The 14,641-nt window shown below is 52.0% G+C and overlaps 1 protein-coding gene across 3 annotated transcripts; it reads right to left on the minus strand.

Moving 5' to 3' along the window:
• Nucleotides 1-1,601: 1,601 nt before the first annotated feature.
• GPR61 (G protein-coupled receptor 61) lies at nucleotides 1,602-8,704 on the minus strand. 3 transcript variants are annotated; one of them, XR_005986903.1, is made up of 4 exons: nucleotides 8,628-8,704; nucleotides 5,707-5,793; nucleotides 3,233-5,467; nucleotides 1,602-2,574 (listed from the first exon to the last, which is right to left on the minus strand). XR_005986903.1 is itself a non-coding variant. In XM_041749678.1 (3 exons), exon 3 carries the CDS (start codon nucleotides 4,842-4,844, stop codon nucleotides 3,489-3,491), a length of 1,356 nt encoding a protein of 451 aa, XP_041605612.1. In that variant the 5' UTR covers nucleotides 4,845-5,467; nucleotides 5,707-5,890; nucleotides 8,628-8,687; the 3' UTR covers nucleotides 3,229-3,488. The 3 variants fall into 3 exon arrangements, 1 of the variants encoding a protein (XP_041605612.1); XR_005986902.1 differs by having other exon boundaries at nucleotides 5,707-5,890; nucleotides 8,628-8,687; XM_041749678.1 differs by lacking the exon at nucleotides 1,602-2,574 and having other exon boundaries at nucleotides 3,229-5,467; nucleotides 5,707-5,890; nucleotides 8,628-8,687.
• Between the last annotated feature and the right edge of the window lie 5,937 nt (nucleotides 8,705-14,641).

Consider the following 14,641-nt stretch of genomic DNA (forward strand, 5'->3'; position numbering starts at 1 on the left):
GGTGCTTGTGCTGCTACCTGCGGCTTGCGCGGTGCCCGCGCCACCTTTCTCAAGTGTGAGCCAGTTGGGCGCGGATAGAGAGAGGATCCTGCGTTAGGCGCCTCGGACTCCTACCAAAATCAGTTAACCTCAGGCCCACGCCCCAAAACACACCAGCGCATCCTGTCAATCTCCCCGCTGAAATCTGTTGTAGTACCACACAAAAAGGGAAGTTCTGGTAGATTTGTCTTTCAGCTCCTGCGTCACCTGAAAACAAACCTCTATGAAAGCCCCCGACTTTTCACTCCTAGTTCTGAGTACTACCTTCAAAGTGACTCTGAATTGCCTTGATGGCTAAATAGCTGCACAAATACCCTCCACCCTACATTCTAGAGATGAGAACTCTTGTGGTCCCCCAAACCTTTGCCTGGGATTAAAAATTATTTCCCTAATAGAATCTCAACCTTAGCGTATAAGGTCCCAACAGAAAGGTCTATATGGTGATGATTCATTCATTAGAGGGATTTCTTGAGAGCCACCTTAAACAACTTCATCCCCTATAATTTAGTAGTGCGAGTCCTTCAAAGTTTGAAGAGACTCCTACTCATTCCCAAATGACTGTTACAATAAGAATGATGGCTTTCCCATAATCGGTACTTATGGGAGAGGAGGGCAAGAAGAAAGGGAAGAAAAACCAGTATTTATGGAGCACCTATTTGCCAGGTATGGCTAGGTGCTTCCACGTGCTCATCTCTTAACCCTCACAACAACCCTGGGAGGTAGGTAATCTCACCCCCATTTTTTTTCAGTTGAAAAAATAGGCTCAGAGAAATTAAGCATCTTTCCCGAGTTCACACAGTAAATAGATGTCTGACTCCAAATTCACCCCCTTCCAGCCATGCCGCTGGAAGATGTTACCTGGGGAGACCTGACAACAGAAAGTTGTCATCTATGCTTGAGAGCTACCGCCCAACACCACCAGGTGCAGGAAAAGTAACTAACAAGACGGCTGTCTCAACCTGTTGAGTCTTGCGCCCACTAGAGAGGTCAGATTTTATCCAGGAACAGCTTTCCCAGCCAAGGATTACATAGCAGACTCTACCAAGCGACCCTGGTGACTAGAAAACAACTGGAAGGTGGTCACGGCAGAAACTATTGGGAGAATACTCAGCATAATAGAAATTTTATTTCCTTCATGTTCCCCTGCGCGGGGGGGGGGGGGGGGGGGGGGGGGGGGGAGGCAAATTGAACTAGCATGTGTCAGATTCTGTAATCAACACCAGTGAGATCACAGTGTCAGGAAATTTCAGCCTGAATTAAAGATACCCTTGCACTTCAAATTTTCTTTTTTGATGTAGGTGAAGGAAGGGTTGGAGGGCAAAGTCAAAGGAAAAGCAAAGTAAATGAACAAAATGGCTGCCAGGCAATGTTTCCAGTCCTCCCCTCTCCCCACTCCCTCTCCCCACCCCCAGGCGCGCACCTTTCCGGTTTCCACTGGACTCACGCTGCCACCTGCTGGCAATGCTTAGGGCCTACGAGCTGATCCCCGGTACTTGAGGAAGTTTACCCTTAACCTAAGAATGAGATGCCTCCCTTATGAGTTAAAAGGGAGGAGAGCAAGAAGAACATGTTTCTCAATCATGAAAAAAGATTCTCCTTGGTAGATATACTAAGGGATTTCCTCAGTTTAATAGGTTCTAGACTAGAGTAAGTCGGATGGTAGGAAGACGGAAACCCATAAATTTCCCTAGATCTAAAGGGGGAAAGCTATTTGCCCAGTTTCAATTAACAAATTCTTTTCCTGGACTAGAGTTGCATCTACGACCCTCACACTTTCCACAATCCCCAGAAAGCTTCCATGTAGGTATCTTGCTGCAATGGACTGAGCTCCAATATATTTCTCAAACATTCCTTAGTGCTTTACCAGATATAAATGCTCTGTAAAAATACAAGGTACCTGATCAAATTAGACAATTCCTCAAAGGCAGTGACTCTGTGTGGGCCCTGGAGAATACTAGGTCTTCAACTATTATGCACTGACTTGAACTGAAATAGCAAATGTTGATATCAGTATAACTTTTTATAATAAAAAGTATTTATTGGCCATTCAGAGGGAAACTATCCCACTCCCACCAACCCATCTTACCCTTTAATGTTCAATGAGCCAGGAATTTCTTCACATACAGATCAGAGCACCCTCTGGTCCTGCCTCATCCCTTTAATATTACTTGATTCAATTGAGGGAAATGGATGGACAGGGAGTCCCAGATGGGTGTCCTGTCCAGTTTGCAACTATTCCTCTTCCCTTGAAAATACCACCACTGATACCAACCGTCAAATTCCTACAGCCTCAATCAGTGAACAGCTGAACCCAATTCCTGTGCCCTTTCTCCAACCCAGGGCTGCAGATAGGAGAGAGATTTAAGTCTTTGTCACTGAAGCTAATTTTGAGAGCGATGAATGGGAGTAGGGAAGCATTTAATGGATCATGGAAACCCCACCCTTCCCATTCCCAACCTTAGTCTCTTGTACCCGATTGTCCAGGGGGCTGGAGGTGGGTCACTGCCATGAGGAGAGAGATCAGGGAGGCCAATCCTGGGAAGAAGAAGAAAAAAAGATTTACAGTATTATTGGTCAAGGTGATCATCTGGCCTCTGTATCCAACCATCTTAGCAATTCAAATGCTAACCCCACCTTCAGCCATCTAACCCCAGTCTTTTCTACTTCTTCATTCTAAAAAATAAGGAGAAAAGAGCCATCCTGTTGCATCCTTGCTTTACTGAGATCAAGCTTCCGGAAGAGAGACTGCAAAATAGAACAGAAGGGCTGTTCCCAGAGGGTGGGAGAGAGCGGCAGTCAGCTTTCCTGCCTTCTACTCTTTGTACCCTGCCTACTATTTCCCCTTGCTTCTGGCCAAACTCAGGAAAGGAATATACTCAACTGGCCCTCTCACTTTAAGGAAACATCACATCTAAAACTAAAAAAGACCCATTAACCCAAATGGAAACACTTAGCTGTGTTTTATTTAGTTCCTTTTAAACCTAGCAAGGAAAGGAAAAAACACAGGTCATTTTCTTACCTTGCTTGGGTGCAGTTCGTGCCCTGAACAATTACACTGAAATGAAATATCCTAAAGGATCCCTGAGATAACTCCAGACCTGGCCTGCCGCTCTATATCCTCCAACTCCTACCCATAGAGTTTCCCTGCTTCCTGAGGCATGGAAGGTTCACTGGTTGAAAGGCATCATCTCACCTTCGTGACCCTTTATTCTCATAACCATTTCACCAGGTTCCCTCCCCCAGTAGTCAAGGATCAAAGCCATGTCCAAGGTTTGTGCCACACGTTCATCCCGTTGGCATTGTTCCTGATCCAGAAAACACGAAGCAAAAGCCGTGTGCAGAGACCCCAGCCCCAGCCCCTGCTAGCCGGGAATAGGTGACCCCACAAGGTGTTCCTTCAGTCACAAGCAGCCCCGGCCCCATCTCCCTCCGGGTGTCCAGCAGCCCAGTCACGATTCCTGTCGAGGTGAGGGGGCCGGATGGAGGTAGCTGTCCGACATGATGATGTCGCTGGTGAGTTGCTGCTCCAAGAACTCAGAAGTCTCTTCGGCTATCTGGCCTGGAATTCTAAAGTCTACAGCAGGTGTCTCCTGCTTGGGGCTGGGGAGGGGTCGGGCAGCCCAGGACTCCGTGGGACAGCCAGTACCCTGGAGGAACTGCAGAAAGTTCTCCTCGATGGAGCCCTCCCGGCTGGGCAGCCTCAGCTCCTCCTCTGGAGCTGGCTTGAAGAAGCAGACAAACTGCTTGCTGAGCTCCCCCCTGATCTGTCGATTGAGACACCCATAAAAGAAAGGGTTGGAGGTGAAGCAGAAGTAGCCGATCCAGGTCACCACGTTCTCCACCTGCCCAGTGGAAATGGGCTGAGCACTGAGGGCAACGTAGAGGTGGAAAGAGAAGTAGGGCAGCCAACAGAGCAGGAACTGTCCCCCCACAGCCAGCAGGACCACCGCGGCCTTCCCTCCCCCAAACGTCCGGTGCGGGGTGGTCTGGGGAGCCCCAGAGCTGGTGACCATGGTGGAACGGCTGCTGAGGGACTCCGAGCGTTGGCGGGGTGTCTCCATCCAGGTGGGCAGCGGGCCGCGCTGCAGGGCGGCCACCCGGGCCACCCGGAACATGCTGCAGTAGACCACGAGGATGAGGAGCAGAGGCAACAAGAAGTAAAGGAGGGCGAAGACCACCACGAACAGCTGGCAGTAGGCGCCGCGGCTCCAGTGCAGCGAGCAGCCCGGGGGGAGGCCGGGGGCCCCCTCCTCCCGGGAGGCCCGGCCCAACACGGGCACGGAGGCCATGGCCAAGGCCTTCACCCACACGCCCACCAACACGGAGGCCACCAGCCCCAGCGTCATGCGCACCTCGTAGCGCATGGGGTGGACCACGTAATAGTAGCGCTCCACGTTGATGGCCGACACCGAGAGGATGGCCAGGCTAACGAAGCATATGCTCAGGAACAAGTAGAGGCGGCAGGCGACCTCCCCAAAGAGGTCGTGGTCGAAGAGGGCAGAGCTGGAGAGCATGGCCAGGGGCATGAGGGTCAGCGCGGCCAGCAGGTCCACCAGGCAGAGGTGGAAGACGAAGACAAATTTTCGGAGGGCGGGGGTCTTGGCGATAACGGCCATCACAGCGGCGTTGCCGGCCACAGCGATCAAGTCCAGCAGGAGCATGAAGAACAGGGCCACGGACTCTGAGGCCACGTCCCGCAGCCCCACCTCCGGCACCCCGCTGGCAGTAGAGGGACCTGGGGTCTGAGGGACCCTCCCCAGAGTGGAAGAGTTCCCTGATGACTGGGGGATGGGGGAGGACTCCATGGGGCCGAAAGAGGACACCCAGGGCACCTCCTGTCACAGGCCCATCCCCCATCCTAGTCCGGTGACCCTGGGATGGCCAGCCCAGGCCCAGGCTTGAGTTCAAGTTCCTGCGTGGGGATGGGGGCAGGGGGTGCCTCCTGCTGGAGCCTGCCCAGCAGGCTCTAATCGCCAGCCTTCCAGGCCCGGGCTGTGCATATAAGGGAACGGAGGGCTCAGCAGCTCATCTCTCCTCTCAGGCAGGAGGTGGCTCTGATCTGCCTTGGTGACCTCAAAGAAGGAGATGTGAGAGATGCCAGAGCCTCACCCACTCAACACTCCACCTTCCGAGTGGTCTCCAGCTCCTTCTTTTGCTTTTCCTTTCCACTGTCCTCCATGCCCTTCTCTTCTCTCAGGGACTGTTATCCAGAGATCCTAAATCCTCTGTTTCCCTCTCCTAGGGTCCCGCTGAGCTCCGGGATCATGCCCCAGTTTTCAAGTAGCTTATGTAAATTTCTTGATTTCTTGTCTCAGAATGGCAGGAGCTGTTGGGGCACAGAGGGGACACAAAATCTGGTTTCTAGTCCTAGGCCTGGGAATGATGGACTCTGTGACTCTGCTGGACTTCAGTTTCCTCATGAAGCCATCTGTAAAATGAAGGGAACAGCAGCCACTTCACAACTGTGTTTGGAGGAGCCTGTGAGACTTAATAATAATACCACCCATATGTAGTAACATGTTTAAAGATGCTTTCCAGGTGCCAAACCCCCTTCTAAGCACTGTACCTAAATATGCTCATTTTAATGCTCACACAACCTATGAGTATTACTCTCATCCCCATTTTGCAGTTGGTGAAACTGAGGTCCAGAAAGATTAAATAACTTACCAAAGGCGGCAAGGTCCAGGTACGCGCCCGTGTTGTCCGGCTCCAGGGTCAGTACTCCAGCCCACCTGATGGTGCCCTCTACAGCAACTGGAATGCAATAGGCATTCAATGGATAGTTGTTGCATCTGAATCATCTCCAAAAATGTCTATTAGTGCTCTGGGGCTACCATTGGGAAGAGATCACCTGAAAGAGGGAAGGACTGTGTTTGGTGTCCTGTGACATCACCACCCCCAAGACAAAGAGCTGCCATTTGGGGAGTGTTGAGGAGGAACCGTGAAAACAAAACATTCCAGCTGGAAGGAAACTGGGATGCCAGCCCATCCAGGCTCCACTGCCCCCCAAACCAGAAGGGCATAGGTCACTTGAAAGCTGCCCTTCTATACCCACTCATTAGCTTTTCCAAGCCACCGTACCCCTGCTGGTGGGGGAGGAAGTGCCTAACCTTCCATTCCTGGGGTCCTCAGATCTCTGATCACTGGAGCAGATCCCCCGGCCCAGAGTCCTCTTGATCCTGGACCATTAGCACATTCCAGAGCTAGGAGGGAGGAGTAGGTGTCTGGGGGGTGGGGGAGGAGTAGGTGTGAGAGTGAGTAGGTCACTGTGATGGTGGAAATGGGTGAGCATAAAGCAGAGAAGACAACTGGAAGGCATTGAGAGGGGAAGAAGTCTGGGGTTTCAGCATCTCTCATTTTTCCCTGCCAAATGGCAGATCAAATGTTGTATGTGTCTCATTATCCACATTAAGTTTGCATATAGTTGAAATAATAATGCCTTTAAAAATTTTCATTTCCGGGATCCCTGGGTGGCGCAGCAGTTTGGCGCCTGCCTTTGGCTCAGGGCGCGATCCTGGAGACCGGGGATCGAGTCCCACGTCAGGCTCCCAGTGCATGGAGCCTGCTTCTCCCTCTGCCTATGTCTCTGCCTCTTCTCTCTCTCTGTGTGTGTGACTATCATAAATAAATTTAAAAAAATTTTTTTCATTTCCATGTCCTATTCTTGCAGTCCAGTTTCTCCCAGTATAATATGTGAAGGTATGCAAACTCGAGGCAAACTATAGATATGCCAAGTCTGTAGCCAGGTCACAAGTTCTCTGGATCACGGTTTCCTCATCTGTAAAATGGGAAGATTGAACTGGATGACCTCCAAGATTCCCATCTCTGACAACATTTGATGACTCTGTGAGTTCCTGGGCTGCCAAGGGCTTGGTGGTGGCTGAATTTAAAAACCCATCATTTCTCTGACTGCAATGATGTGGACCACGTGGGGCAGACCGTTCCCATTCCCTCTCCGTAGTTACAGCCTTACAACCACCCTTGGGTTTTGGTAACCACCGATAGTGTATTCCTTTAACTTCAAGCATGCCATGCATGCAATGGGTGCTCAGTATAACTTTGTGAATTGTATCAAACTCAAACTGATCTGTTGAGTCCCTGCCCCTTAGTACCTGCCCCTGCCCCTTCGTACCTGCTCCAAGTACACTCAGTAGGGCAGCTGCGTGCCAGCCAGAGGACTCTGCTCTGGAAAGGGTAACCTGGTCTCCTGGACTTGGCACAGCCCTAACTTTGGACAATTGCCTAGGGATTTGCCTCTCCCCAGGGATAACAGGAAGCTCATTTCACAGTTAAAATGGCCACATTGACCCAGGGTCTATAGAGAAGGTAAGAAGATGGTTCCAAAGTGGAGACATCAGCTTCTCATAAGACACTCTACCAGGAAAAATGCAGAAAGCAATGCTAGGGGAGGCATCCTTGCCCCTTACTTTCCATGCCGGGCTTCATGTCTTTCTCATCCCTTCTACCTGGGAGTGGAGGCCTGAAGATGTGGCTCTGAGGCCCCGGGAGCTAAAGGAGTGAATGCCCTCCATGTCTGCATGAACATCAAGAGTCTGCCAGCAAGGCCCACCCAGGGCCCCAGACCGAGGGAAGCAGACATGGTTTCCACGTGGAGATGGAGGGGGCACTGTGCAGCCATGACAGAGCCCTAGGCAAGAAGGCACTGGACGTTTCTCGTTTCCACAACCCCCTCGGCCTGGGCAGGATCTCCACACTGACTCCTAAATGCCAGGATTCCAGTTTCTGTCCTAACAGATGGACCAACGTGCCTGTTCCCCAGCACTCCCTACTGATGGATGGGGGTCAGGGAGGGGAGGGTTGTGCATCACGGTGTCAGAGGGGAAGCCCAGAGAGCCTCACTCCACTCCTAGCTCACAGCATCATGCCTTCTCACTTGCTCTCATCTTGCCACTGCTTCCTGACAGCAAGCCCTCCCTCACCTCCAGGACCTCTCAGCACTTGGCAGGCTTTACCACCATAGGGGCCAAGGTCTGGCCCCCTGGCCAGGGCATCGTCAAGTTACAAATATCTTTGTTTCAGGATGCAAGATGTGCATAAGTGCCCACCCCAAGGCCACAGAGATGTTGCTGGGATTCGAATGCACCTGTTTCCTAAATACAGAGCTTCCAACCCAAGGACCCTAGCACGGCCTTCCTTCAAACAACAGTATGTCCCTCCTAAGCCAGGGGAGATTTCCAGGGGGCAACCACACCTCTACCCAGCAGAGTTGCCCATGCCCCGGACGCAGAATTGCCCATCAGCCTACATGCCAAGGGACCCATTCCTAGGATGCGGGGGACCCATCTCTATGACATGGAGGAAGACAGATGGGGAACCCTGTCTGCCTGCAGGATGTGGGTACTCCCTCTGGCAGGAGATCAACCCCCATCTCTAGGTTTCAGAGGTGCCCACACCCCAATACCTGGGAGCCCATCCCTTGACGAAACTGTGAAGGGATGGGCTTCACAGCCATAAGGTAGGGTGGGCTGGTCCTGGGGACGCAGAGCTACCCTCCTGCAGAGTACCTCAGCACTCACCATCAGGCCCTGGGACAGGCCCCTATTCCTGGCCTAGTCGACAACTCCTACCTTTGCTGAGCAGCTCCCGGCTCCCATGTGATAGCTCCTCTCAGCTGATGCTTCTCCAAGGCTGATGAAGCCTGAACCACTGCAGTGAGTGGTGAGAGGCAGCAGGCAGAGCAGGATGCTCCAAGAGCTTCTGGGTCCTAATGGCCTCCTGCTTCCCACCCAGCCCCTTGGAGCCACTTCTGAAGCAAGGAGCCAGGCACCAGTGCCCCCAGGGAAAATGCTCAGGGGTGGAACATTTCTCTTGGATTGCTGGAGTGGCATCTCAAAACCTTGGGGCCAGTGACCATAGTCAGGGGAGACTCTCCTGGCCAGCCTGGTGAAGTATAAAGGCTACTCAGAATCAGAAAATCCCAGTGTAAGGGCTGGCTCTGGTACTTATGAGCTGTATGACCTAGGGCAAGTCACTTCCCATTTCTGGCCTTGATTTCTTATCTGTTCAAAGAGAATATAGGATAGATGATCCTGAGGCTCCTGACAGCCCTGCCATCGCATGCTTCTGTGTGACATCAGAACCATGCAGACACAGAGTACCAGGTTAGGCCTGGCAGGGGCCAAGGTTCCAGGGTCAGCTGCCAAAAATGTACAGGGGATAGGTTCAGGAGTGGCATTCAGGTTCGACAGGGAGCTAAAGGCCTTTTCCTAACTCTGCATTATCTCTCAGGAGTCACATTACTATTGTTTTCTTAGATTGTATGTTTATTTGGTGTGGGCTGTGAGAACCAATGGAAGTGGGGGGATCTAACATCCCCGTGAGCCACCATAGTGGTACCACCATAACACTGTTCCCTGAAGACAGAGTGGGCACCAGGAACTCAGGAAGGCTCAGATTGCTCTGGATCTGTAGGACTGGACTGAGCTGCAGGACACCATCCTTAGAGTGTCCAAGGCCATGTGATGAGCCTTTGGAGGCGAGATGGAGAGGCATAGCCTCCCACTATAAAGAAACCCTGCTCCCCTAGGTACATGCCTGACACCCAAGGATAGGATCCTAACACTGCAGAGTTGAAACACACCCCACAGGCCAAACTACCCATGTTTCTGAGGCCCAGAGAGGTGAAGACATTGTCCAAAGCCACACATGGCAGAGCCATGAGCCTAGGCCAGGAATTCAGGCATGATACCTACTCCCGAGCCCTCTGCCCTGAGACTTGCCCATCCAGAAACTCTTTCTGCCTCCAAAAGGAAAGAAAGACCAGACTCAACTGAAAGAGCCATGAAAACACTGAGTTACCCAGAAAACCCAGAGAAGGCAAGGTCTGCCCTGGGCTCCAGGTTAACTGTGAAGAGGCCACTGACCAGCCCAAAGTGCAGAGTGATCACCAGTATCCCCAAACACATTTTCTTGAGCTCTTACAAGTGCCAAGTCCTTTATATACAGTACCTTCAATCCTCACATAAATTCTATGAGGCAGCCTTTATTCACCTTATTTTATGGATGAAAACATGGGAGCCAGAGATTAAGGGACTTTCCCGAGATCACACAGAGAGGAAGTGCCAGAGCCAATATTTGAACCCAGGCCTGTTTGAAGCTAAAGCATTTACTCCTTCCTCCATGCCCCCGTGGCCTCTCTGGAGACCTGACATGGGACTCTGGGCTGAAGCCCTAAAGCCTATTCCACAGAAGTGGCCGTGGCTTTCCAGGAGACAGCCTAAAATAAAACACATACGTTACTTAGTACAGGGAAATCAAATTAAAATATCAAATGTAAACCTGTAGACAGCAAAATGATTTTTTTTCTTTTTCTTTTTTTTTAAAGATTTATTTATTTATTTTATGATAGACACAGAGAGAGAGAGGCAGAGACACAGGCAAAGGGAGAAGCAGGCTCCATGCCGGGAGCCCGACGCAGGACTCGATCTGGGGACTCCAGGATCGCGCCCTGGGCCAAAGGCAGGTGCCAAACCACTGAGCCACCCAGGGATCCCAGCAAAATGATTTTTATTAAGCCCTGTGCTGACATGTTGGCAAGATCATCTTGAGATCGGCCAAACCCTCTGGGATCAGGTAAGGCATGATCAGCACCCGTATGCTTCCTGAAAGGAAGCCAATGGCCCCTTCCAAGGACTGAGAAAGAACCAGAACACACACAGGCTCACCAGCACAGGATTATCCAAAGGGCACTGGATTGGGAGGAGAACCTTGGTTCTAGTTGGGCTCTACTCTACTGGTTGGTGGTAAGCCCTTGGCCTGTGAGTTGGCCATTTGTGCCTCAGTTTATCTACCTACTATAGTTTTTTCTATCTCTAAAATTGGCAAAGATTCTTCACCCCCCAGTTTATTGAATAGGGATAGGAAGCCTGCAACCCAAATATAGTCTTCTTTTCCGGCTTGGGGGAGCTCGTACAGTTTGCCCAAGCAACTGGCATGGTGGCCAGCGGGCCAAGTCTCCAGGTCCCAGAGAGCTGTTAGGAAAGGTGGTTCCAAGCAGCCAATGGATCCTGGCGCATCCTCCCAGTTGCTGGAAGACATTTTTGCTTGGGAACATGGAGTGAGAGAAAACCGCCTATCCTGGCCTGGCGGCAGCTGATGAACAATAAAGGCACCTGGGTGGCTCAGTCAGTTAGCATCCGACTCTTGCTTTCGGCTCAGGTCATGATCTCGGGATCCTGGGATCCACCGCCATGTGGGGCTCCACACTTAGTGGAGAGTCTGCTTGAGGAGTCTCTCCCTCCTTTTCCCTCTGACACTTCCTCTGCTTGTTCTCTCTCTCTCTCTCTCTCTCTAATAAACAAAGAAATATTGTTTTTAAATAATAAAGACAGTACTGGAGATGATGCCAGTTTTTGAGTGCCTAGCCTGGGGAGGCACTTCTTACGCTGTATCTCGTTAAATGATCTCAGTCAGGGTTTGGAGTAGCTATTGGCACTACATTCCCCCCACCCGCTCTGCCAATCCCTCCTTTCAGACTTTAGTGCAATAGACGATGTGGGAGACGGAGGTAGAGAAACTGGGGTGGCCTCACAAGCCACATCAGAGGTGCATGGCCCACCATGCCGCGCGGAGCCTGGGAGGGGACTCCTGTCCACTGGGGCAGGGGGGCGGCCCTCCCTCAGTATCCTGGTGGGGTCCCTGGTGCTGAGGTCTGATATCTCCATCCTCGACTTACTCCTCGAAGTGGCCCTGTCCCTCCCTTGCCCACCAGTGCCTCTTGACAGGGTCACGTCCACCCCCACCCAACCTCTCCCACCCCCTCAGGAGCAGATCAGAGCTAACCAAGTTTATCTTCCATCCATCTGTCTGTCCATCCATCCATCCATCCACTTATTCAATAAATATCTCTCGAATGCCTTTTAGGCTCCCACAGCACCCTCCCAGTAGCCCCTCACCTGCTTAGTGGCACCCATTGCCCTCCTCTGTTGTCTCTGCCTCTGTCAAAACCTGCTGTCAAGGAAGAGGCTGATAAAGCCACTCCCGCGGGTAGCAGCTAATGTGTTCTCTCTCCCAGGGATGTTAACAATCTAACAGGGAACAAAGGGAAGAAGCTGAAGGCTGGGATTCCAGCATCCACCAGGGGTGTCCCTGAGATCCCACGACACAGACTGTGGGTTCAACCGTCGGCTCCCCCAGCCTGGGCTTGCCCCCAGGACGCCAGCATCGCATCCTCTGCACCCCCTACATCCGCATGGACACCCAGCTCTCCTCCTGAGACAGCGGCCTCACAGCAGGGCCCTCCCCACCGCAGCCCCGGCTGTGCCAGCACTAGCCATGCCTGCTTCCAGGCCCCCACCCCCATGCCCCCCATCTGGGGGTCAGGCTGAGGGGCTATGGAGGAAAGCAGGGGTGAGAGCCTTTTCATTCCCTTTATTCCCCCACAGTCTGGCCTACACCCCCTGCCAGGAGCCAAGATCCAACGGTATATTCAGCCTGCAGCTGCCACTGGTCATGTGAGCCCATTGCTAGGTTACAGGGACCCAAAAATAAATCCTTCCCAACCAGATTAGAAACTGGGGGCCTTGGATGAACCAGGCTCAAAAGAGTGGCAGGAACACCCACAGTGCGTGTGCAGGCCAGGCCTGCTATGAGACTGGGGAGCCTTCCCCACACAGCCCCCGCTTCATCCACCAGCTGGGGCTCCATGCCGGACCCCCAAAGAAAAATATAGAGAGCTCCAGGCTCCTTAACGACTACGCAATAAGTCAGTCTACAGGGGAATGGGCCTTCCTCACTAGCAGTCGGGGTTTGCTTGGGCAACAGCCCTCTTCCTCTTCTTCCCAGACACACTCCCCACCTTCGGCCTAGCCCTCGGATGCCGCACCCCCAGTGCACCTGCAGAGCACTGTAACCCTTGGCCCTGGGGCCTGTGAAGCAATCTGTATCAATTCTCCTTTTGCAGACTCAGAAAGGGAGATCCAGCAGGAAGCACAGTACTGGGCACTTTCACAGAGTTTCTCGACCATCTTCCGAGTAACCCCATTCACAAATATGGAAACTGGGGCTCAGAGAGGTTAAGTGATTTTCTTTGAGCCACACAGTTGAGCAGCTGGGCTTCGACTCCAAGATCTATATTTACTGAGTGCGGGGTTGTGGCAAGGAAGAGGACAGGGAAGCACAGCAAAGGGAGTCCCTGAAAACCCTTCCCTGTGGTCTGATAACTGGCCACTTGACTTGCTCTGAATTGGGCACACTGTCTTCCACTGCCACCAACCTCTACAGCCTCTGAGTCAGGCCACAGCTGTGGGCTCTGTCACCTTCTCCGGGACTGTCCAGGACTTAGGGTCATTCCAGTGCTTAGGCCTGGTGGGAAAGGGGGCATGTACACCCTCCCCCCCCCCCATAATCAAAGGGTCATAGGAGGTCAGGTACCTATTTTACAGATGAAGAAGCCCAGAGAGGAGAAGCAACTTGCCCAAGGCCACCCAGCTGACCAGTGAAGGAGACCAGGATCCAAGCCTTTGGATTCCTACTCCCTTTTCTGCCTGTTATTAAGGATGCAGACAGTTGGGGTCCATCAGACCTGATGCTGTGGTCAACCTGTGGTCCCCTATCACCAATGCCTTTCTCTAACCCACCGCATCCCCAAGACCTGCCCTATTCTCCTCAGCAAAGTGCTCCTCTTCTCCACCAAGCGTCTGAGGGTGCCCAGACTCCCCCCTCACTTCCCCATATAGGTCCTTGCCTCCCCATTCTGAACACATTCTGATGGTCTCCTAAAGCTTCAGAGCACCCCATTCCCACCTCTCTCAGCTCTCAGCAGCCCAAACAGCAAACTCCACTCCACCTAATACAAGAAATGCGTATTGAGCACCTACTATATGCAAAACTCTGTTTGGGAGGGGGGGGTGAGAGAGAGAGGTATGAGGATGAAAGGAATACAAACCCTGACCTCTTGGTGTTTACAATCTAAGATGGGGATGAAGCAGGCTGTAAGCTTCAGCTTCCAGTTGTCGTGGAAGATTTAAAGGAAAAAAGGTGAACTTACTCCCTCAGGAAATCTGGGCAGTCTTCATGGAGGAAGCAGCATAGGTCTTAAAGGAAGGTAGAATTTTGACTGGCCATAAATGAAGGGGGTTGGGGAAGAGAAGAGTCAAGAAGGAAGAAGGTGGTCTGGAAAAAAACATGGAGACAGGCAAGCTTAGGGAATATCAGGGCACTGTGACTTAATCCACGTGTAGGGAAAAAGAATAGAGAGGTAGGTTGGCAGGGCTGTGGGCAAGCCAGTCTGAAAAGCCAAAACCAACACAGCAAAATGTTTTGGGGGGGGGGGGGTGGATGAAGGGCCTCACTACCGGGACCATCCCCTGTCTTCTGAGTGAGTCAGTCAATCAGTATTTACTGAATTCTCGAGTTCCAGAGTGAGAGATTGAACTCCAGGCTGGGAGTTGTCCTTGTCACTCAGGCCTGGAGGGAGGAGGGAAAACATATAGGTCACGTCAAGGATGTAGCGTCTGTGAATATATGACACAGTCAGCTCAGAGGAAGGGGGGGGGTCAGAGAAAGCAATGAGCCCATATGGCCCTCGTGCCCCGGGGGGCATTCTCAGAGCCACCAGTGTGTCCATTCCACGGGGAAGAGG

The sequence above is a fragment of the Vulpes lagopus genome, chromosome 3, assembly GCF_018345385.1.
Source record: "Vulpes lagopus strain Blue_001 chromosome 3, ASM1834538v1, whole genome shotgun sequence".
Classification (NCBI taxonomy): domain Eukaryota; kingdom Metazoa; phylum Chordata; class Mammalia; order Carnivora; family Canidae; genus Vulpes; species Vulpes lagopus.

Coding starts and splice junctions, on each gene's coding strand:
- GPR61 (XM_041749678.1), bottom strand. CDS start 4,844: ATGGAGTCCTCCCCCATCCCCCAGTCATCAGGGAACTCTTCCACTCTG.